General features: G+C 51.1%; 1 protein-coding gene across 7 annotated transcripts in view; it reads right to left on the bottom strand.

Moving 5' to 3' along the window:
• Window positions 1-23,876, bottom strand: part of LOC119568389 (paired box protein Pax-5-like) — a 211,538-nt gene that overhangs the window by 137,673 nt on the left and 49,989 nt on the right. For all 7 annotated transcript variants that reach the window (XM_037916881.1, XM_037916876.1, XM_037916875.1 and 4 more), the window contains exon 3: window positions 415-441. In XM_037916881.1, coding sequence (XP_037772809.1) covers window positions 415-441 — 27 coding nt within the window. The remainder of the gene's footprint in view (window positions 1-414; window positions 442-23,876) is intronic.

The following is a 23,876-nucleotide window of genomic DNA, read 5'->3' as shown; positions in this document are numbered from 1 at the left end:
TAAGAGATCTGACGAAGGGAGAGGTGGAGGATGAGTGAGATAGGTGGGGTTTGTCGTCCGTAGAGTTTAGCCGAGCATCTTGGAGGGGATGCGAAGTGTGTCGGAGTTACTTGCCAGAATGTTGAGTCAAATAACTGTTTCTCTCTCTCTCTCTCTCTCTCTCTCTCTCTCTCTCTCTCTCTCTCTCTCTCTCTCTCTCTCTCTCTCTCTCTCTCTCTCTCTCTCTCTCTCTCTCTCTCTCTCCTCTCTCTTCTTTTCCCTCATTCCCTCCCCCTCTCTCACACGCTCTCACTCTCCCTTCCTCTCCCTCCCCGTCGCGAGCAGCATGTTAGTCTCGGATTAATACAGCACCAAAGCTCAAAATCCCACAAAGTTATTAGTAATTAGAAACGTACTCAAGAATCATGTTCATACCTTCGTCGTGGTGGCCAGTGGCGCGATCTGAGAGGGAGAGAGAGACAACATGGCTGTAAAAAAAAGTCTTCAACTCGAATGCTCATCGGCTAACCTTTTTTTTTATCGCATAAACCAAAGACAATCGTACAAATGTCACACATTTAAGAAAAAAAAAACAACGGAAATAAAGACAATACGAATAAAACAACAACAAAAAGATGAATAAATGATAAAAATCGTACATGATCTTAAAAAAAGAAATATGATTTCTTTCATTTTTGAACGACAACTGTTCAGAACGAACCCTTTACGAGCACATAGAGGTTTCATTCGCAAAATCAGTAACAAAGAATAAAAAGAGAGACAAAGCCGTCATGCACAATGCACAATAATGATAATGAAGATAAACACAGAATGAGAATAATGGTGATAATAATGATAATGATGATAAAAGTCGCGAGGCAAAGCATCCCAGCCACTAACCATGCCACAAAGAACCCATTATCCTTCGTTTGTTTGTTTCCTTGTTTTGCTCTTAGCAATGAGACCTATGAGACCAGCCTCCCCCCCTCACCGTCCCCTTCCTTTCCCCCTCCCCTCCTCCTCCCCCCTCCCCCCTCCCCCACCCCGGCCCGACGGTCTACCTCCAAGGTCTTGGGGAATTAATTTCATATTTCTTGCTAGTTTCTTTTCTCTCCGTCATTGTTATTCTTATTTTCTTTCCTTTTCCATCTTAATTATTCCTAATTATCCTTCTGCCTCTTCTGCTTTCTCCATTTTTCTTCTTTTTCTCTGATTTTGTTTTCCGTTCACCCTCTCTTCTCCTAATCCGCTTCCCTCTCTTCCTCCTTCTCCTCCTTTCCACTTCAACCTCCTCCTCCACCTCCTCCTTGTCCACCTTCACCTCTTCTTCCTCCCCCTCCTCTTTCTCCTCCTCCCCCTTCCCCTCTTCTCCCTCCCTCCCTCCCTCCTCCCTTCCCCCTCCTCTTTCTCCTCCTCCCCCTTCCCCCCTTCTCCCTCCCTCCTCCCTCCCTCCTCCCGAACCTCATCCCCCTCCTCTTTCTCCTCCTCCCCCTTCCCCCTTCTCCCTCCCTCCCTCCCTCCCCCTTCCCCCGCCTTCACCTCCAAAGGCCAACGGGAAACCTGGACACGTTCGACCGATCTTTTGCTTTGAGGTTTTTAAGATTATTGTTTTTATCGGGTTTTGTTTTTGTGTTTACTTAGAGTACGCGTTTAAATCCGACGCAGGATGGGAGAGAGGAAGAGGGGGAAAGGGATAAAGAGAAATGATGGATGGATGGATGGAGGGAGGGAGGGAGGGATAAGGACTGGGAGAAAGGAGAGAGAAGGAGGGAAGGAGGGAGAGAGGGAGGGAGGGAGTGAAGGAGGAAGGGAAGAGAGATAGAAAGAAGATAAAGGAGGGGAGGAAGAGTGGGGGGAGATGGAGGGAAATAGGGAGACTGGAGGAACAGGGAAATATCCTGAAGTTACAGGTGAAGAACGAGAGAATGAAAAGTAAGCAAGAGAATGGGAGAATGAGAGAATGAGAAGAAAAGGAGAACGATCGAACAGAATAAAAGAATGAGAGAATGAGAAGAGAATGAGAAAAAAAGGAGAGAAGCGAACGAGAAAAGGAAGAGGAGGAGGAGGAGAAGGAGGGGAAAGAGAAGGAGAAGGAGAAGGAGAAGGAGGAGGAGGAGAAGGAGGAGGAGAAGGAGGAGGAGAAGGAGGAGGAGGAGGAGGAGGAGGAGGAGGAGGAGGAGGAGGAGGAGGAGGAGGAGGAGGGAGGAAGGAGCGTTTTTGCGCCGCGTGACGTGATGCTGGAGCGGCGCCGAGATCTGACGGCGGGTTTCTTCTCCAACACTCGCTCGTTCGCTCGTGCTCGCCCTCCCTCTTTTTTTTTCTCTCTCTCCCTCTGTTTACTCGCTGCGCTAACTGTATCGCCGTTTAACTACCGGATTACGCTGCTACGCTGTCCGGGAAGGCGAGTCCTGCTCCATCCGATTACCGGGAAGTACAGGCGAGAGCAGACTCGGGAGTCATTCAAGGCTGGAGTGGCGTCATGGTCCATCTCTCTCTCTCTCTCTCTCTCTCTCTCTCTCTCTCTCTCTCCTCTCTCTCTCTCTCTCTCTCTCTCTCTCTCTCTCTCTCTCTCTCTCTCTCTCTCTCTCTCCCTCTCTCTCTCTCTCTCTCTCTCTCTCGCCTCCTCTCTCGCTCCCCTCTCTCTCTCTCGCATTCTCTCTTTCTCTCTTCTCTCTCTCTCTCTCTCTCTCTCTCTCTCTCTTTATCTTCATATCTACCTTTGTTTGTTTTCCTGTCTTTCTTTCCTTTTCACGTGTCTCTTCTTTTTTTATTGTTCTTTTATTCTTTGTTTTTTCTCTGTTACCGCCGTCTCCCTTCTCTGGAAATTTCCCTTTTTTTCCTTTCTTGACTCCCACATTTTGTCTGCTTTTCCCCTCTTCCTCTTTCCCTCTCCTTCTCTTCCTTTTCCTTCCTCCCTCCCTCCCTCCCTCTCTCTCTTTCTCCCTCTCCCTCTCCCTCTCCCTCTCCCTCTCCCTCTCCCTCTCCCCCAGAAGCGTGCGGCTGGCGAGCGACACGGTCCACCTGCCTCACGTTGCTACGAGACGCAACCGCAGAAGTCAACGTCAACTCCTCCGATTCAACCTTTTTTGAAGTCAAGTTCTGACACCCGTTATATGCTAACCCCCTTCACCCTTCCCCCCTCGCCCACCCTTCTCCCTCCTTCCCCTTCACCCTTTCCCCCCTCATCCTTCTCCCCTCCTCCGCAATCTCCTTCCCCCTCTTCCTACTTCCTCCCCTTCACTCCTACCTTCCCCCCCCTCTCCCGCCTTCACATTGCTTCTAATTCCTCATCTTTACTTCTCCCCTCTTCCTCTCTCCCTCTCTCCTCTCTCCTCCCTCCTCCCCCTTCTTCCTTCACCTTCGTCTTACGCGACCTCCGGAACCTAGCGAGGTCGCTGCCGAAGAAGTGGTAGATGGGGTAGTTTGATAGATAGGAGAGAGAGAGAGAGAAGGAGAGGATGAGAGGAGAGAGAGAGAGAGAGAGAGAGAGAGAGAGAGAGAGAGAGAGAGAGAGAGAGAGAGAGAGAGAGAGAGAGAGAGAGAGAGAGAGAGAGAGAGAGTCGACATAATGGTGCCAGAGAGCGTGTGGGATGCGGGGGAGGGAAGAGAAGGTGGGGGAGGGGGTGGGGGCGAAAGGGGGAGGAGGATGGACAACAAAGGGCTATAGAGAGAAAGAACTCGCCACCAATGCAAGGTACGAAAGTGAATAGAAAGAGATAAAAAAATAAAGGGGGGGGGGGGGGAAAGAGCGAGAACCCAGTCACAAAGGTAGGAACGAAATACATGTAGCATGATGAGGTGGCGAGGAAAGCAGGGTGGACAAGGGGCGGCGGGCGAGGGGCGAGCTGGCAGAGAAGATGCAGTGGTACAAACATCAGCATTGGCTGGGTAATCCCCTGTCGAACCCCCTTCCCCGTCCCCCTTATCCCCCTCCCCCTCCCGTCACAGGTCCGGCCAGTCCAAGCGTGACGTCGGCGGGGTGGCTTGCGTCCTTCTGATCATTACAGCGCCATTTCCAAATTCATTTTCGAGTGGCCCCATTCATCGGTCTCCATTGACGGAGAGAGGCATGCGTCGAGAGCAGGCGGCGGAGGCACAAATGCACACCTTCATGACCTTCATTTACTGATTTATATCACGCGAAGTCGCCTTTTGTGCGCCGTAGTTGAATCGAAATTGATATCCCGTAAAAAGAACATAAATTGTGACGTCTCCCCCTCCGCCCGCTCTCCCGGTTGCTTCATGCATTAGTTCCGACCTCACTGTTATCAGATCTTCCCTCTTCTCTCTTCTGTCTCTTCCCTCTTCTCCTGCTTTATCTCGCGCAAGCAACTGCTCGCCGCTTTCTCACGTAACCCATTCATCTCCGACGTTCGCTAATTCGCTCGGCGGCGGCGGATGTCACCCGAGCGAACGCGGCCTTCGACGTTCGTTCGGCTTCGCTTGGCTTCGCTTGGCGTGTGTGCCTGCGCTTGCCTCACACCTCCTCCGCCTCCTGGGCTCCCTTGCCTCTCTTCCCCTCTCGCTGCCTCCTCTCCCTCTCCGGCTCTTGCTCTCTTTTCGTCTGTCTCTCGTTTTTTCCCCGTTCCTCCTTTAACCCCTTTCTCTCTCTCGCTCTCCTTTTCCCAGTCTCACTCCCTCCCTCCCTCCTACTCTCCTCTCTCTCCCTCTCCTCTCCCTCTCTCCCTCTCCCTCTCTCCCTCCGAAGACCATCTGCGTCACTCGCCCGTTTTTAGCGCGTTTAAATCTCCGACAACAAAGCGGCGCGCACGCGCTCCGGCTCCCTCGGGGCGCATGGCAACCTCGAACGGCTTTTCTTGCGCGTCGGGCGGAGATGCAGGCCCTTGGGAGGCTTTTGCAAGCTTTTAAAACTTATTGGAGGCTTTTTAAAGGCATTTATGAGGCTTTCTAAACGTTTTATGGGGGGGGGGGAGAATTTCTTCAGGACTTCAAGGGAGCAATTCAAAGGATTTCAGAGTCTTTTTCAGGCTCTTTGCGATTTTCGAGAAAGCTTTTTTTTGCAGGATTTTGAGGCGGTCTTATCGCACCGAGGGGTAAGAAGGGGATTTATGGGCGCGGGGGCCCGGCGCCGCCGATGCTGGAAGCGATAGTGTCTCTCGGGCAGCAGGAACTCACACACACACACACACACACACACACACACACACACACACACGCAAACACACACACACACACATGCATATACTCACTCATGTATGTATATATGTATGTACACACATCACATACACCAAGGGCGCCTGCCCATCGCAGCGGCGTCACAGGCGGCTGCGCCATCTAACGCGCGTCGCGAGCCTCGACGCAGCGGGCGCAAAAATCACGAAAGTCTGAGATGTACAGTTGCAAAATGTAACAAAGTTCCCCGGACTGAACACTGAGGTACAACTTCTTGCACAAACAATGTACCGAAAGTGCGTGCGTGAGTGCGTGAGTGCGTGCATGCTTGCGTACCTGCAGACAGGTGTGGGAAGACAGTTTGGGTCCGTTTTTGCAATGGCAGATTCCCTCGCAAGATCTCCTTAAGGATGACGAGGGAGGAGGAGGGGAGGAGGAGGGAGGGCGAGGAAGAAGAAAAGGAGGAAGAGGAAGGGAAGGGGGAGAAGGAAGAAGAGAAAGAAGAGGAGAAGGAGGAGGGGGAAGAAGAGGAGAAGGAAGGAGAGGGGAAGGCTCAAAGGCGAGGTTTGAAGTCCTGAAGGAGTTTATTGTGCAGCAGGAGAGGCCAGCATCACGAAGCGGGTCACAGGAGGAGAGAGGAAAGGGGGGAGAGGGGTAGTTAAAAGAGGAGAGAACAGAAGGAAGGGAGGAGGAGGGGGGAGAGGGGAGGGAAGCGAAGAGAGAAAGAGAGAAACTAAGGAAGGAAAGAAAAGTAGCAGCGGATAATCTTTGTGTACAACTCTTCTTTTAGAGAAGAGTCCTACGCCCTCTTTAACAACGCCTCCCTCCCCCTTTCCCTCCCTCGCCTCCTCTCCCCTCCTCCCCTTCCCCTCCCCCTCCCTTTGTGACACGGCAGCGGCATCGCTTCCTCTCCGCTCCTTTCGATCGCCTTCGCTCGCATGCTCCATCACGCGGGGCGGCGGCCGCGGCGGCGCCGAAAGCAGACGAACGATAGCGAAACGCCGCCGCCGTCGCCGCCTCCCGCTATCTCTGGGCCTCTCGCGAGTGCCGTTCGCCAGCAAAGGTCGCGGGTCGCCTCGGACGCCGTCGGAGCGTCCGCAAGCAGGCCGCCCGTCGTCGTCGCCCGTCGGGGCGTCGGTGGGCGGGGCGCGCGGCCGTCGGGGAATCGATCGGCGTCCGTCGGGCCTCTCGGACAATGGCGGCCGCAGAGGATCTTCTCACAGCCGTCAGACGCGAACCGGAAGCGCGGAGGGCACGGGGGAGATTGTGATCGAGGACAGGTACTTGTCCTCTCCCTCCCCCCCTCCCCTCCCCCTCCCCTCCCCCTCTCCTGTCTCTCTGTCTCTTCCTCCTCCTCCTCCTCTTCCTCCTACCCTCTCCCACCCGCTCAACCGCCCTCCCGCCCACCACGACGAACGCCGCCGCCCTTCCGGTGTGGTGTGGAAACGCGCGCCCACGCCCTCGATACGAGCAGCCTGTACCCTCCTCCTCTGTCTGGCCCAGCACGACTTCCAGCCTTCCCTTTATTCCTTCTTCAGGATGGCTTTCCCTCCTCCCGCGTCTGTCTCCTCGCATTTCCACGGAGAGATGTCAATAGCGAGATGTCATTTCGAGCCGAAGGAAGTGATAACTAATTCCTGGATGAGATTCCGTTACCGCATCATTTTCGAAAGATGACACCTTGATAGCACTTGTATCTATCAAACTCATTATCCTTCTTCCTCTCCCAAAAGCCACGAATCACTCTACGCTCTCAAACTCTTTTTATTCTTTTCGATATCGCCTTTTCCTTCGCAACATATTCGTCTACATAATTCCTAATCCTTTCTTTCGTTCGCTTAGACACATCATCATCACTCAGACCAAGTTCTCCTGTCACCATTACCCCATCCCCTTTCTTCCTATCTTCTTCTTCCCTCTTTCTATCCTCTTCCCTCTTTCTTTCTCTTCTCTTTTGACCTTTCCATTCCCTTTTCTTTTCCCCCTCTAAGCCTTCTCCTCTCCTCTTCTTCCCATTATCTCCCCTCTGCTTTTTCCTCGTCTCCTCCTTCCTTTAACCCATCTCCTCTCCTCTCCCCTCTCTCTTCTCTCTTCTCCCTTCTCCTTTCCCCCCTCTCCTCTACCAATCCCCCCACCCATCACCACCACCACCAACACAGCACCTCGAACGGAAGTCGGAGGACAGTGTTGAGGAATCTGTAATGAGAGCATTGTTTTGCCACACAATACCCCGTTTTTCTCCCTCTTTCCTTCGCTCGGTCTTTCCTCCTTCCCCGCGACGGCAAAGCACCTCGCTTTTGGGAGGATTTTCAGGAGGAGGAAAAGGAGAAGGAGGGGGAAGAAGGGGGGGGAGGAGGAGAAGGAAGGGGAAGAGGGGGGATGATGATGATGATGATGATGATGATGATGATGATGATGATGATGATGATGATGATGATGATGATGATGATGATGATGATGATGATGATGATGATGATGATGATGATGATGATGATGATGATGATGATGATGATGATGGAGATGAGGAGGAGGAGGAGGAGGAGGAGGAGGAGGAGGAGGAAGAGGAGGAGGAGGAGAAGGAAGGGGAAGATGGGAGAGGAGGAGGAGGAGGAGGAGGAGTAGGACGAGGAGGAAGAGAGAAGGGTAAGAAGGAGAGAAAAAGAAGAGGAAAGGAGAAGGGGGACTAGGGAGAAGTATAAGAGAGGAGAAAAAGGAGGAACAGAAGAGAGCAAGAAAGAGAATGGAAAGAAAATGGGAAGAAGACAAGCAGGAGGGAGAGAGGAGAAGGGATGAAAAGGTGTGATGCAAATTATCTATTTCCACTCTCTTTATCTCCGCCCCTTATTATTTCTTTTCATCGTGTACCACTTCCTCACTCACCCCTGTTATAATATATCGTCATTATAATAAATCTCATTAATTTTATTGAAAAACGGAAAGAGAGAGAGAGAGAGAGAGAGAGAGAGAGAGAGAGAGAGAGAGAGAGAGAGAGAGAGAGAGAGAGAGAGAGAGAGGGAGAGAGAGAGAGAGAGAGAGAGAGAGAGAGAGAGAGAGAGAGAGAGAGAACAGACAGAGAGTGAGAAGATAAAAATAGAAATGAGAAAATCGAAGGAAAAAGAAAGCGAATCGAAACAACTCGAATAACTAAAGCAAACCCAACACTGATCCCTAGCAGTGAACCCCCCCCACCCCCCCAAGAACCGAGAACCCCCGAAAGCGAGGGAAAACGGCTCGGTGTTCGCCATGACAATAAAACGGCATCGGAGGGCCATCAAATCCCCATCAGGCGCCATATCTCCCCCGTCGGTATCGTGATGTGTCTCTACACGCCTCGAGAAGACACTCGAAAGTTCCATTTCCTTTCTCGTCTCTCTCTCTCTTTCTCTCTCTCTCTCTCTCTCTCTCTCTCTCTCTCTCTTTCACTTTCTTTCTCTCTCTCTTTCCTTTTCTTCCTCTCTCCCTCTTTTCTTTTTACTCTCTCTCTCTTTCCTTTTATTTCTCTCTCTCTTTCCTTTTCTTTCTCTCTTTCTCTTTCCTTTTCTCTTTCTCTCTCTCTCTCTCTCCGGATGTTCTCCGGATTTGTTTTAATTTCATTATCTCGCCTTCGTGTATGAAATTTAGTCATTCCCCTTTTTCTTCTTACATTTTCACTTTAATCCATGTATTTTATTTAACATATCTCCTAAATCAATTCATTTAGCTCTACCAAAATTATTTCTATTCGCCCCACTTTCTCAATCTATATCATTCAGCAGCCATTCCGCGTATGTACAACTATCCTCATTATTTTCCTATATCCATTTAAATATTCATTCCTGAGTTGAGCCACTGTTCTCTCGTTCTCGGCTCCCACCTGTTCCATCCTTCGTTATATTTCCCGAAGCGAGATAATGAGGGAGAGAGGAAAGGAAGGAGGGAGGAAAGGAAAGAGGGAGGGGGGTAGGGAGGGAGGGAGGGAGGGAGGGAGGGAGGGAGGGAGGGAGGGAGGGAGGGAGGGAGGGAAGGAGGGAGGGAGGGAGGGAGGGAGATGGAGAGAGAGAGAAGAAAGAGAGTGATACAGATAGATAATTAGATAGAGAAATAAATAGGAAGACAGATGGAGAGATAAATAGAGAGATAGGCAGATAGAGTGATTGATAGATAGACAGAGAGAGATAAATAGATAAAGAAATAGATGGACAGATAAATACAGAACGAGCGAGGGCCACATCCGGGGCTCCCGCAGGTGCCGCGTTCGCTAACGGTTCTCGCTCTTGGTCCTACGACGCCTCGCATCCCTCTCCCCCCTCCCCCTCCTCTCTCTCTCTCTACTTCTTTCATCGATTCTTTCTCTCTCCCTCCCCTCTCCTCTCTCTCTCTCTCCTCCTCTTCTTTTTACACCTGTCTTCCTCTTTGCCTTCCTCTTCCCCCTCCCCCTCCTCTCCTCTTCCTCTTCTCTCTCCTCCTCCGTCTCTTTTACACCTGTCTTCCTCTTTGCCTTCCTCTTCCCCCTCCCCCTCCTCTCCTCTTCCTCCTCTCTCTCTCTCCTCCCTAATTTCTTTTTCCACCTGTTTTCCGCTTCCCTTCTCTTCTAACCTTTCTCTTTCCTTCTCCCCATCCTCCCCTTCCTTCCATCCCATTTTCTTTCCCCATTTCACTATTTTTTTTTTTTACATTCTCGCGAACGATGAAGGGAGAAGGAGGGAGGAGGGAGAAGGAGGGATTAGGAGGGAGAAAGGAGGGAGAAAGGAGGGAGAAGGAGGGAGAAGGAGGGAGAGGAGGGAGAAGGAGGGAGATGGAGGGAGAAGGAGGGATTAGGAGGGAGAAGGAGGGAGAAAGGAGAAGAAGGAGGAAGAAGGAGGGAGAAAGGAGGGAGAAGGAGGGAGAAGGAGGGAGAAGGAGGGAGAAGGAGGGAGAAGGAGGGAGAAGGAGGGAGAAGGAGGGAGAAAGGAGGGAGAAGGAGGGAGAAGGAGGGAGATGGAGGGAGAAGGAGGGAGAAGGAGGGAGAAGGAGGGAGAAGGAGGGCGTATGGAGTTCCGTTCCTCAGAGATCCACTTAGGGACCGTTTGCCTCAATTTTTCCACTATTTTCCGTAACGTTCTCGTCGCTAGCTTCATCCCGTCCTCCTCCCCTTCCTCCTACATCTCCTCCTCCTCCTCCTCCTCCTCCTCCTCCTCCTCCTCCTCCTACATCTCCTCCTCCTCATGCTTCTTCCTCTCTCCCACTCTCCTTCCTATTTTTATTTTATATTTTTTCGCACTCTTTATCTTCTTCTTTCTTATTTTCTTCCTTTTTCTGCTTCCTATCTTCCACTTCTTCCTTTTCTTTTTCTCCTTATCGTCGTCCCTATCTTCCTAACTTTCATTTTCTCCTCCTCTCCCTCCCCTATCTCTCTTCTCCACCTTTTCTTCTCTCTCTCTCTCTCCCTCTAATCTCCTCCCTTTCCCCCTATTCCCTCTTCCCTATCCTCCTCTTTTCCCTCCACCACACTTCTCCCCCATTCTTGCCTTTACTTCGCCTCCCGTTCATTCCCCCTATCCCTTCCCCCCTTCATTTTCCTTCACCTCTCACATCCCCCTACCTATTCCCCCTATCCCTTCCCCCCTTCATTTTCCTTCACCTCTCACATCCCCCTATCTATTCCCCCTATTCCTTCTCCCCCCTTTTTTCCCCTCCCCTACTCCCCTCCCCCCCTCCCCCCCTTCGGCGTGTCGACCCCCTTCGCCCCTCGATGACAAGATTAGTTCTTGGCGCACAAGGGCCGCTCGCCTCCGATCACTGTTTACCTGTTTTGGTGTGTTAGCGCCACGCATGTAATCAAGCTGATGCTATCATTTAATAAAGTATAATCCCGCGTATCTGAGAGTCTGCGGCCGGGCGCTGAGATCAAGCCCTCGCTATCGCTTTCTCGCTCTCTCTCCCTCTCTCGCTCTCTTGCTCTCTCTCTCTCTCTCTCTTGCTCTCTCTCTCTTGCTCGTTCTCGCTCTCTTGCTCTCTTGCTCTCTTGCTCTCTCTCTTGCTCGTTCTCTCTCTCTCTCTCTCTCTCTCTCTCTCTCTCTCTCTCTCTCTATCTCTCTCTCTCTCTCTCTCTCTATCTCTCTCCTCTCTCTCTGTTTCGGAACTTTCACCCTTAAACACCCTGTATTTAAGGCCGCGCGGTTCGTTCGCGTGGGAAGGGCGACACCGATGACCTCTCGCGGCAGAAAAACTCACATTGATTTCAAGAACAGCGAAAGGGAGAACAAGCGAAGCAATTTGATTAATCTCTCGACATCAGTCTTGGACATAAATACTCGAAAGTGTTACCTCGCCTTCCCTGCTCTTCTCTCTCCCTACCAAAACACACGTGTATGTGCGTGATTGTATATCCTTTTATCTGTCTATCTACCTGTCTCTCTCATTCTCTTTTAGTACATATACACATAAATACACACATACATACATACACACACACACACACACACACACACACACACACACACACACACAACACACACACACACACACACACACACATACGCACACACACACACACACACACACACACGCACACACACACACACACACATATATATATATATATATATATGTATATATATATATATATATATATATATATATATATATATATATATATATATATATATATATATATATGTATATGTATAAAAGGCAGACATTGCCAGCTATTCCGCAGCGGCCGCAGCCTTCGCGGGCGCACCCACAGTACATAGTTGTGGTATTGTGTATGACAGGATCAAGCACCGTGTTCCTGACGGCTAATGCTCGCCCGGGGTGGTGACGTGCGCGCCTTCATCTCCGGCTCAGCGCTCAAAAAAAGGCTGTTTGTTGTACCCGAGAAACGATCGTATCGCTTCCCTGGAACCCGATGACCGACCGCCAGCGACCGAACGACGCGAGCGAGCGCGGCCTCGGCGTCGACCCGGATGGCTCCCACTGATAAAGATGTCATCGACGGCCGTCTCGATCCTGCTCTGTCGCCCTCTTCTCGCTCTCCTCGTCTCCCGTCCTTTGATCTCCTCCGTAAGTGCCGAGGCCGCGTCGCCCCGCAAAAAGCGTCGCAAAAAAGGCATAAAGACATGCGCCGCCGACCTTCCACCTGGCCGCCGATCGCGTAATGGCGGAGGGGCGCGGGAGACGGACAGGGAAGAGAGGCAAAAAATTCATCGCCATTGCGCTAACCCACAACGATACTACTACCCAGTAATTACACCAAAAGCAGGAAAATGAGAAAGAGAGAGGGAGAGGGAGAGGGTGAGGGAGAGGTAGAGGGAGAGGGAGAGGGAGAGAGAGAGAGAGAGAGAGAGAGAGAGAGAGAGAGAGAGAGAGAGAGAGAGAGAGAGGAGAGAGAGAGAGAGGAGAGACGAGGAGAGAGAAGAGAGAGCGAGAGAGAGAGAGAGAGAGAGAGAGAGAGAGAGAGAGAGAGAGAGAGAGAGAGAGAGAGAGAGAGAGAGAGAGAGAGAGAGAGAGAGAGAGAGAGAGATGCTGTTGCCCCCGCGTGCGAAGCGAGCGGCCGAGGGTGAGGAGAGGACCCCACGCCGGCCGCCGTTCCCGCGATCACTCATGCTGGCGGCCCCGACGGTGGTCCGGCCGTCAGCGCCGCCGCTAACAGATTATTCGCCGGGGAGACGCGGCCCAGCCAGGCGGGCGGGAGGGCGGGCAGGCGCGCAACAGGTCAGATTCGTGGGGGCGGGTGAACGCGGGTCACTCGCCTAATTATCGTGCATGAGGCTCCTTGCTTCGTGGGGGACGCGGTCTTCGGGTCAGATTCGCAGCGATGGTCGTGGCGGCGGGGCAGATGCGTGGAGATTACGGCAGGGGCGTGACGGAGACGGAATCAGCGGCGGCGGCGGCGAGAGCGTACACCTCGACGGAATCGGGCGGCGACTGGGGCGGCCGAGGCTGTATGCAAAGGAGGCGAAACCCAGTGTTTCTGTTCGTGCCACGTACGTGTTTCTCACGAACGGCGTCGTGAGCGAGTGACATTAGCTGGCGTCACGAGTCCGCTGTCGTCCCTGTACGCTCTCGGTCTGAGTCCGGGCGAGAGGCGGGGCCGAAGGCGAGAAACGGCCGCGTGTCGGGGTCGTTTGGCCGCGCCCGCGACGCGTGTGACCGACCCAGTACCATCTCTCATAACCTCTCCGGGTCAGCGAGGCAGGGCGACCGGCTAGCCATCGCAGGCAAATTAATTGAAAGGCGTATCAGCGCGTCCGCTTTCTTAATTTCAGGAATGATAATGATGCTTTCAGGGATGTATTTAGTGCTATAAAGATACCGCACACAAATTACGAAGCCACTCCCGTCGGCCCATGTTTATCAACAGCTTTTTATCAGCCAAATTAGCAATTATCTTCTATCAGGCTTTTAATATGTCCAAAGTGCCTGTTAATCGCGGCCAATTTTCGGAATAATGTGGCGGCTAAATAGAAGCCCAAAGGTTAGCCACCGCCGGCAGCCACGGCCGCCGCTCCGCAGACGCCGCTCAGGGGCCTCCCTCGCCGTCCCCGTCCGTCCCGTCCGTCCCGTCCGTCCGCAGCGCTCCCGGGCACGCACTTAATCGCGCTTTGCCTTGATGGATGCTTCGGATCGAGCTCCCTGACGCGACCACACAGATAAAGATCTCGCGACTCGGGAGATACAAGGCGAGGCTCGGCGGTGGCCCTGGACGCCATTTTGGACGGGGAGGGGGGGGATGCCAGTGAGGGAGAAAGGGGAGGGGAGAGAAGGGACTGAGGGAGGGTGGAAGGGAGAGGAGGGAGACAGCAAGAGAGAGGGGAGGGGGGGGGGGGAGAGACAAACGATGGGAGTTCCCAATTTTTTCCCTCTCTTTTTTTTTCCATTTTTTTAAGTGCTGGATCCGGAGTGCCTTCAGATTACACCGGATTTACGGATTTCGGAGATTTGCAGAGCGGCGGAGAATGTTCCCTCGGGCGGATTCGTTCCCGATTTTCCTTCGTGGGAGAGAGAGAGCCAAAAAAAAAAATAGAATATCCATCTCCTTGTTCTCGATTCCTTATTTCAAACTCCGATTCTATCTTCTCTTGATTACGATATCCTTGTTCCAAATCTCCTAATGATACATCCTTCGCCTTTTATCAGATCACGTCCTGGGATCCTTCGGGACCCCCATTAGCAACCTACCCCCCCCCCCTTCCCTCACGCCCGACGTACCCCCCGCGATCCTCCGTGACTTGGCTGAGTGTGAACCTCGCGAGAACAGAGGCTTCTGGATGGCCTCGACGCTGGAGGAGGAGGAGGAGGACGGAGGGAGGAGGGAGGAGAGGAGGAGGAGGAGGAGGAGGAGGAGGAGAGAGCAGCAGCAGGAGGAGGAGGAGGAGGAGGAGGAGGAGGAGGAGGAGGAGGAGGAGGAGGAGGAGGAGGAGGAACAGTAAAAGAGGCAAAGGAGGAGGAACTCCCAAGCAGATATCCATAATAGAAGAAAACCTCATAACCCAAGCTCTTTACCTGCGAGGGAATGAGGGAAAGAGAGTTGAGCGAAGGAGGAGAAGGATACGCAAAGAGAAAGACCACAAAAGAGACTAGGAAATGACAACCTTAAAGGAAACTAAGACAAAGAAGGAAGAAAATAACTTAAAAAATCCGGAAAAATATCCCAGCGCACATAACTGACTCTGAAGGAGCGTCGTGCGCCCGCGCGTGGCGACCGTGCGGGCGGTGGGCGGGATTCGCAGCCGTCAGTAGGGCTGGCCAAGAACAGGATGCCTTTTGTGCGCCGGCTGCAGGAGAATTCCCCAAAGAGTCCTGATTAACGGGCGGGACGTGCGCAGGCCGGCGCAGGCCACGCAGGCCACCGAATCTCAATGGAGGATATTATTTCTTTCTGGTCGAGTCAGGATTTCCAGCCGTCGGTTCGTGGTTTCATTTTTTCCTCCCTTCTCTCTCTATTTCTCTTTCGCTCATTTTAGATTCGCGATTTTAAGATGGGGTGGTTGCTTGATAATGCCAGTGGGGTGAATGGGTAATTAGGTAAGCTGATGAGTAAATAACTATGCAGTGAGAGGGAGGGACGGAGGGAGGGAGGAAGAAAGAGAGAGAGAAAGAGAGAGAGAGAGAGAGAGAGAGAGAGAGAGAGAGAGAGAGAGAGAGAGAGAGAGAAAGAGAGAGAGAGATAGAGAGATAGAGAGAGAGAGAGAGAATACTGTATTCCCTCAGAAGACGGAAAGAGGAAAGGTTGAAAAAAGACTTACACGAAATAACCACTGTAATGTCAACAACAAGTGTTCAATTATATACACAGATATATATGAAAATATTGCAAGCACAATCGCCGCAATTGCAAAGTCACACCTGCGTTGCTATGGGAACCGCTCTTTCGCTTTTCACAGCATCTCCTGTGAATTCTCTCTCGCACTGATGCAAGACCATGTCTCCCTCCCCTTCCCTCCGCCTTCCCTTCCTTTCCTCCCCTCCCCCGCCCTCCCCTTCCTCCCCTCTCTACAACCCACCTCCCTCTCCTTCCCCACCTCCCCTTCCCTCTCTGACCCCTCTACCCCCTCCCATCCCCACCCTTCTCTCTCTATCCCCCTCCCGTCCTCCTTCCCTCCTCTCCCCGCATCCCTCCCTCACCCTCCCTCCTCCCTTCAGCCGTCGCGAGGCATTTAGGTCAAGCAGTCTTTCTTAATGTCAAGTGTGACATCAGAGGGTCGAGGAGTTGTCTGCCGGTGTCTACAGGGGGCGTGTGGGGGGGGGGAGGGGGGGGCTGATTCATTTTTAAAAGAGTGATGCTTATAGTGGTGATCCTGAAATCGTGTGATGATTAGCCTTCTTCATCTTTCTGTTCATATCTTTATTTTCCTGTCATTTCTCCAACATTCACCATCATCATTATTCATCATTCCCTAATAGAATTTTATCTGATTTCCTATTACTATTTCCCTATTAACCCTATAAATATATCCATTATCTCCCCATTATTTCTTCCCCTACCTATGTTCACTACCATTTTTTTTACAATCTTTCTATTCCCATTATTTCCCATTATCCTCCTATCAACATTCCCCCCATTACTCCTCCCACCCCTTCCTACCATTCTCTTATATTCTTTTATTTCCACAATATTCCCATTATTCTAAGCTCCCTATTATCTCCTCCTCCCCGCATGCTAACGCAGAGCCCCATTGCAATGCCAGGCACTGCGTTAACTGTTAGCATTTATCACTCGCATCAAGAATCGTACATCATTAGCAGACAACAAAATTCATATAAGGAAAGATCTCGACGATAAAACAAGGAAGGAGAAGAACAAAAAAAGTCAAATTAATATATACACGAATAGAACAAAACACAAGCATAAAAACCCGGTTTGGCGAGCTGGTTTTGACCTCAAAATATCCACGTCAAAACAATCAAGATGTTGCTTTAAGGAAAGTTAAGGAGAGAGAGAGAGAGAGAGAGAGAGAGAGAGAGAGAGAGAGAGAGAGAGAGAGAGAGAGAGAGAGAGAGAGAGAGAGAGAGAGAGAGAGAGAGAGAGAGAGAGAGAGAGAAATAGAAAGAAAGAGAGAGAAAGTAAAGTTACACAGACAGAAAGAGAGAACTGGAGAAAGGGCATAAAACTCTCTCCCTCTCCCCCTCCTCCTCCTCAAACTCCTCCTCCTCCCTCGAGTCCCACCACCAACCTCCCCCTCGAGACCCTTAGCACAGCCTCCTACCTCCCCCTTCCCCTCCCCTTCCCCCTATTCCCTTTTCCCCCTCCCCCTCCAAAACCAGCACAACTAGCACTCGGGAGATCTGTGCGCAAGGGAATCTGATTCGCTTAAGAGGCAATCTGATCTAATGAATCGAATGCCTTAGCATGTTGCAGCACACTCGTTTTGCAACACTTGTCGGCGGGGGGAGGGAGGGGGAGCGGAGGGGGGGCGAAGGGGGAAGGGAAGTGGGGGTAGGGGAAGGGGAGAGGGAGGGGGTGTGGGTAGGGGGAAGGGGAGAGGGAGGGGAGGGGGAAGGAGAGAGAGAGAGAGAGAGAGAGAGAGAGAGACAGAGACAGAGACAGAGACAGAGACAGAGAGAGAGACAGAGACAGAGACAGAGACAGAGAGAGAGACAGAGACAGAGACAGAGACAGAGACAGAGACAGAGACAGAGGACAGAGAGAGAGACAGAGACAGAGACAGAGACAGAGACAGAGACAGAGACAGAGACAGAGACAGAGACAGAGACAGAGACAGAGACAGAGACAGAGAGAGAGACAGAGACAGAGACAGAGACAGAGACAGAGACAGAGACCACAAGAGCCCCACTTCACATACCGACGGCGTATTCAGATTCCTGTATTAATAGGACCGAAAAGGCCGGTCTTTATAGGAGTTTATACGAAAATATCTTACGCGGGTTGTCAGGGGCGGCTTACGAAGCGGGAGGGAATGTTGTTTAACCTGAATGCTCGTATATCCTTTCTCTTCAGGTGGAGGAGGAGGTGGAGGAGGAGGGACTGGTGGAGGAGGAGGTGGAGGAGGTGAAGGAAGTGGGAGTGATGGAGGAGGAGGTGAAGGAGGAGGCGGTGGGGGTGGTGGAGTAGGAGGTGGTGGGTGGTGGTGGTGGTGGAGGTGGAGGAAGTGGGAGTGGTGGAGCAGGTGGAGGAGGAGGTGGAAGAGGAGGTGGGGTAGGAGGTGGAGGAGGTGAAGGAAGAGGTGGTGAAGGAAGAGGAGGCGGAGGAGGAGAGAGTGGAAAGCGTTGGAGGTGGGTGGAGGAAGTGTGGAAGTAGAGAGAGGGGGAAGAGGAGGAGAAGGAGAACAAAGGTGTGGTGGCGGAGGAGGAATTGGTGGAGAATGAGGAAGCAAATAACAATATTAATAAGAAAAATGATGATGCTTAATACCGATAATAAGGATCTATAATAATAATGATAATGATAATAACAACGAAAGAAGGACCAGGGAGAAAGGAAGATAAGGAAGTCAATATCTTATAATCCAAGAATATTTCAATTTCTTCTTTATTACGATATTAATTTCAATCAGCCTCGTTCAGCATCATGCGTTATCTTAATTTAATTATCTCCTAATGGGCGGCGGGAAAGTAATTAATATTTTCCTCTATTCAAAGGTTTTTCTCTTCTCTTAATGAATCGTTATCTTTATCTTATTACCTTTGTCTTATCTTGCCTTGCTTCTCCTCTCGAAATATGATGATGATGATAAAGGAGGAGGAGGAGGAGGAGGAGGGGGAAGAGGAGGGGGAGGAGGGGGAGGGGGAGGGGGAGGAGGAGGAGGAGGAGGAGGAGGAGGGAGAGGGGGGGGAGGAGGAGGAGGGGGGGAGGAGGGAGAAGCGAAAAGAATAAAAAAGAAACAAAATATCACAAATAGAAAACTATATATATATATATATATATATATATATATATATATATATATATATATAAGAAATAAAAAAAAAACAGCAACATAAAAAAAAAAGAAAAAAAAGAGAGAGAACCAAAGAAAGAAAAAAAGAAAGAACGCATAATAATGAGAGAGAGAGAGAAAATAGTTGCCATGTTCGTTATGACACTTTTGTTCCCAGTCGAGACGAGACGCGATGCCCCGGATGATGAACGGAGGTCGTGATGCTGGCGGACTTAATGGCCAATTATCGTGTATTACGGTGGATTTTGGCACGGGGGGGGGGGGAGGGGTAAGGGGGTAAGGGAGGAGGGGGGAGGGAGGGGCAAGGGGGTAATGGGTAAGGGGAAAGGAGGGAGGGAGGGGTAAGGGGGTAAGGGAGGAGGGGGGAAGGAGGGAGGGGGGAGGAAGGGAGTAAAGGGAGGGAAGGAAGGGAAAGGTGGAGGGAAGGAGGGAAGCAGGACCAGGGAGGCAAGGAGGAGAGGGAAGGGGAAAGGGTGCTCGCCAGGGCCCTGGGGAAGGGGGCTGAAAGGAGGAACAGGAAAGGAGGGAAAAGGAAGAAGTGAAGGGAGAGGAGGGAAAGTAAGAGGAGGAAGGGAGAGTAGGGGGAGGAAGAGAAGGGAAAAGAGGGAAAGGGAGAGGAGGCAAGGAGAAGAGGGGGGAGAAGAAGGGAGAGGAGGAGGAAGAGGAAAGGAGAGGAGGGAGAAGAGGAAGGGAGAGGAGGGAGAAGAGGGGGAAGAGGAAGGGAGGGGAAGAGGAAGGGAGAGGAAGGGAGAAGAAGGGAGAAGAGGAAGGGAGAGGGAAGAGGGAAGGGAGAAGGGAGGACTCTCCCGAAGGGGGGAACAAAGCGAGGCGGGCGCGCGGGACCACCAACGCGACGCGCAACCCAGATTTGCATTAAGATTTTCCACTATCAGGAGACCCCATGCAAGGCTCCGGGCATTAGCGCTACGGTCATCGCCGGTTATCGCCAGGCCGGAGCTATGGGAACTTATCGCCCGTCGGGAACATCGCGCTCATCCCTTTATCTACAGCCCTTTCGCCCTCTCCCCCCCCCTCCTCCTTCCTCCTCCTCCTCCTCGCCCTGCCCCTCCCCCTCCTCCTCTTCGCCCTCCCCCCTCCTCCTCTTTATTGCCATTTTCTTTTCTTAATCTTGAAGGGGTGGGTGGAGGTGTGTGTGTGGGGGGGGGAGGTGTGGGAAAATATGGTTGTATCTTCTTGGATGCGTTTTTTTTTTTTTTTTTTTAAATCTCTCTTGTCTGTCTCTCTGGTGTTCTGTTTCTTTCTCTGTCTACCTGTTTATCTCTTTTTTATTTATTTTTTCACTTTATTTTATTTCTCTCTCTCTCTCTCTCTCTCTCTCTCTCTCAATCAGCTTACCCCGAGGCACTTGTTTAAAGCGATGACCTGCGCAGGGGAGTGGCCACTGTCCTACCTTCCCCCCTGCCCCCTCCTCCCCAACCCACGCCCCACCCCGCTCACTCTCCCCAAGGGCGTAGCGGCAACCTGAAGAAGGCTATAAGGACAAGCCTTAGAAGGTGTGAAGTTTCTCTCTCCTTCGCTCTCTCCTTTTTTTGCTTTGTCAATTTTGCCTTTTGCTCCTCCCACGCAAACATGCCCCGCGCACACGCATTCGCACGCGCCCACATGCACAGAGAGAGGAGAGAGAGAGAGAGAGAGAGAGAGAGAGAGAGAGAGAGAGAGAGAGAGAGAGAGAGAAGACAGGATGAGAGAGAGAGAGAGAGAGAGAGAGAGAGAGGAGACAAAGGAGAGAGGAAAGAGAGAGAGAGAGAGAGACGAGAGACGAGAGAGAGAGAGAGAGAGAGAGAGAGAGAGAGAGAGAGAGAGAGAGAGAGAGAGAGAGAAATGAGACACACAGAGAGAACGACAGCAAAAAGGGACCAACAATAATATCAGAATCTCCCTGGCAATGCGAGGCGGCGATATCTGGGCGAGCATCAGCAAACGCCTCATTTAAAGAGCGAGAATTAACACGCTCCGGGGCTTACGAAATCGCGCGAAGGACCTTTGCACATTTTTCTTTCTCTCTCTTTTTTATGCAAGGTATTTCTCGCTATTGTATGTTTCGACAGACATACAGAGAGGAGAGAGAGAGAGAGAGAGAGAGAGAGAGAGAGAGAGAGAGAGAGAGAAGGAGAGAGAGAGAGAGAGAGAGAGAGAGAGGGAGAGAGAGGAGAGAGAGAGAGAAGAGAGAGAGAGAGGAGAGAGAAAGAGAGAGGGAGAGAGAGGAAAGAGAGAGAGACGGAGAATAGAGAGAGAGAGATGAGAGAGAGAGAGACGAGAGGAGGAGAAGAGAGCGATCTAGGAAGAAGATTGTAGAAGATGTGCGAGAGAAGAAGACATATCGTTCCGTCCTTGCACTGCCCGGAGTCGCAAGTGAAGTATTTGTAGAAGATAAAGATTCTTGTGCCTCGAGGATCAAAGCCATTATCTTTCTCGTCCTTTGCACCCTTTGCCTCGGGAGTCGCGGGAACAGTGAGAGCAGGCATTCTAACGGAGAAGAAGGAGAAAACTTTACAGATGCAGGTCAAGCTTTTTTTTTCTTTTTTGCCTATTTCTAAATCTAAATCTCGACAACCATGGAGACTAGACGTAGAAACAGAATTGCAGTAGTATTTCACGGCATTCTAGACGGGAGCGAAAAAAAACAAAAAAACAACAGAGCACACTTAATTAGCCCACAACTGAACCTCAGCGCTACGGACGTTAGCGGAAACGGCGCTCAACCGCTAACATTACCGAGCGGGGCATTTCCAGCTAGCGGGCGAGCGAAGGGTTACCGCCAGTGCCCCGTCACCGCCGCCCATTCAGAGGAATCTGCGTGGCGGCCGAGACGTCATCACGGGCTTGTCATCATATAAACGACTTGTGTCTGTCATGGACAAGGGATCCAGCGCCGCGCCAATCCTCCTCGGCGAATCGACGACCCTCGCCACAGAGAAAGAAAGGGATCGGCGACCACACAAAGAAATTTCTTTTTTTTTCCTTCTTCCGTTATTCTACTTTTACTTTTACTTTTTTTTTTGCTCTTAGTTCTCTGTACCCTTGACTTTGATGCTTTATTGATACGGGAAGAACTAAAGGTTAAAGATTAAAGGGATTGGCTGTGGGAGGGGAAGGAGGAGGACGGCGAGAGAGTGAACACGAAAGACGGAAAGAAAGAAAGAAATAATTATATTCATAATTTCTTTCATTTTCCATCTCTGCATTCACCGAATCATTAAAAAATAACACCAAATATTCTACCTTAAAACAGATCAATGATAACAAAAGCCACACCAACGGCGCCTAAAACAAAATCCAAACAATAATGATATTACAACAACCCCGTAAACTCACGAAACCAATAACTTCGTAACCCGAGAATTAAAAAAAAAGAAAGAAGAAAAAGAAGAGAGAGAGAGAGAGCGCGCGCGCGAGAGAGAGAGAGAGAAAAAAAACTGAAATAAACCCGTCAATTTGGTCTCGGCGCCTTTTTCCAGCCTCGCCCATAAATAACAGTCCCATGAATCAGAATCGGGAAGGGCGCCGACCCTCCGGCGGGAAAAATTAATGGCCCCTTCATTATGGCGTTACGAAAAATGCGCGAGGACGCAGCCGAGGAGGGGGGAAATAGGGGAGAGGAGGGGAGGACGCGGGGGGGGGAGGGAGGGAGGTGAAAGAGGGAGAGAGGGAGGGAGGAGGGAGGTGCAGGGTGGGGGAGGGAGGGATGGATGCAAAATGTGGGGGAGGGAGGGAGGTGAAGGAGGGAGAGAGGGAGGGAGGAAGAGGAAGAGAAGGAGAAAGAAAGGGAAAAAAGTAGAAGAAGAGAAGTTCAAGAAGAAGGGAGACATGAAATGAGAGGATGTTTTCTCTTTCTCTCCTCCTCTTCCTCTTCCCCTTTCTCTTCCTTTTCCTCTCTCTCTACTTCTCGCTCTCCCTCTCTTCCTCTTCAACCCCCCCCCCCCTTTCTCTCTCCTTTTCCGCGGGTGATTTATGCCCCTCCCCCCCCCCCGCCCCCCCCCCCACGCCGCCCCCAGCCGGGCATCGCGGGTCCTTCCAGCGCCCTCTCTGGCGAGCCTCATTACACCTCATTGATATGCAAAATCTGCGGAAAAAATGTCCCCGGGAGCTGCGCAGGACCCCGGACAGCGTCCTGCGGAGGGTTCCTCTCGCCCTCGGGACTCGCAACTGACATCCGAGGCGTCCATTAGGAGCCGCAGGAGCCGCAGGAAGGAGCCGCAGGAAGGAGCCGCAGCGAGGGAGCCACTCGGCCGAGCTCCGTTGCGGGCTTTTGTGCCATATTTTGCATTTCTAATGATTCAATTTGACTTCATTAAAATGAGAAGACTCCCCTTCCCAAAACCCATTTTTGGGTTTTTATGAAAAGGGATTGGCAATTAAGTTATGGGGCAAAAAAAAAAAAAAAAACAGTGTGCATTTGGAGGACCCCCCCCCCCCCTCCCCTCAACCCATTCCCCTCCCTCCTTCCGTAATTAGCCATTAGGAAATGAGCGCATTCCAGGGGCGAGGGACTCCTGACGAAGGGGGAGAGGGAGGAGGAGGAGGAGGAGGAGGAGGAGGAGGAGGAGGGGGAGGAGGAGGAGGAGGAGGAGGAGGAGGAGGGGGAGGAGGAGGGGGAGGAGGAGGAGGAGGAGGAGGGGGAGGAGGAGGAGGAGGAGGAGGAGGAGGAGGAGGAGGAGGAGAAAATGGAACGGAAGGGAGAGAATAGGAATAGCCGGGAAATGAATAGGACCGAGAGAAAAACAAAAAAAGAGAGAGAGAGAGAGAGAGAGAGAGATAGGAGATGAGGAGAGAGAGAGAGAAAGGGAGAGAGGGGGAGAGAGAGAGGAGAAAAGAGGAGAGAGAGAGAGAGGAGAGAGAGAGAGAGAGAGAGAGGGAGAGAGAGAGAGATAAAGAAAGCTAGTGAAAGATAGAGAAAGACAAAAACAGAGAGACAGAGAGGAGGGGGACAAGAGATAGACAGATAGATAGACAGAATGAGAGGGAGATAAAAGACGTGGTGAAAGAGACGAGGCTTTGATCCGCATATATTTCACTTTATAACAGGTTGGAAGAATGGGCTGCCTTTATTACTGTTTTTCAATAAAAAGACTTTAATTGTAATTGGGGGGAAAATCGTTTTTTTATGCATGATGAATATTTATGTCCCGAGTCGACGGTTTAGCTTAAAAAAAAAAAACCTTCTTTCAGAGGTTTTAGTTTATTTCACCTTTATTTTTCATTTTTTATTTCGAGGTAATTGGGAGACTTTTTCTGCCGCCTGCCCCCTATTAAGCAAAAAGTTGCTAGCAATATAGTACGAGCGGGCAGTAAAGGCCCTTTTCAAGCCACAAAGTAGCTAATTTGGCAACAATTTTAAAAACTAATCAGGAATTTTTTTGTTTTCAAAAATTTGCATTTTTT

This window comes from Penaeus monodon, chromosome 43 (assembly GCF_015228065.2).
Source record: "Penaeus monodon isolate SGIC_2016 chromosome 43, NSTDA_Pmon_1, whole genome shotgun sequence".
NCBI classification, from domain to species: Eukaryota; Metazoa; Arthropoda; class Malacostraca; order Decapoda; family Penaeidae; genus Penaeus; species Penaeus monodon.
Note: the sequence above shows the minus strand (reverse complement) of the source record. Positions and strands in the feature narration are given on the sequence as shown.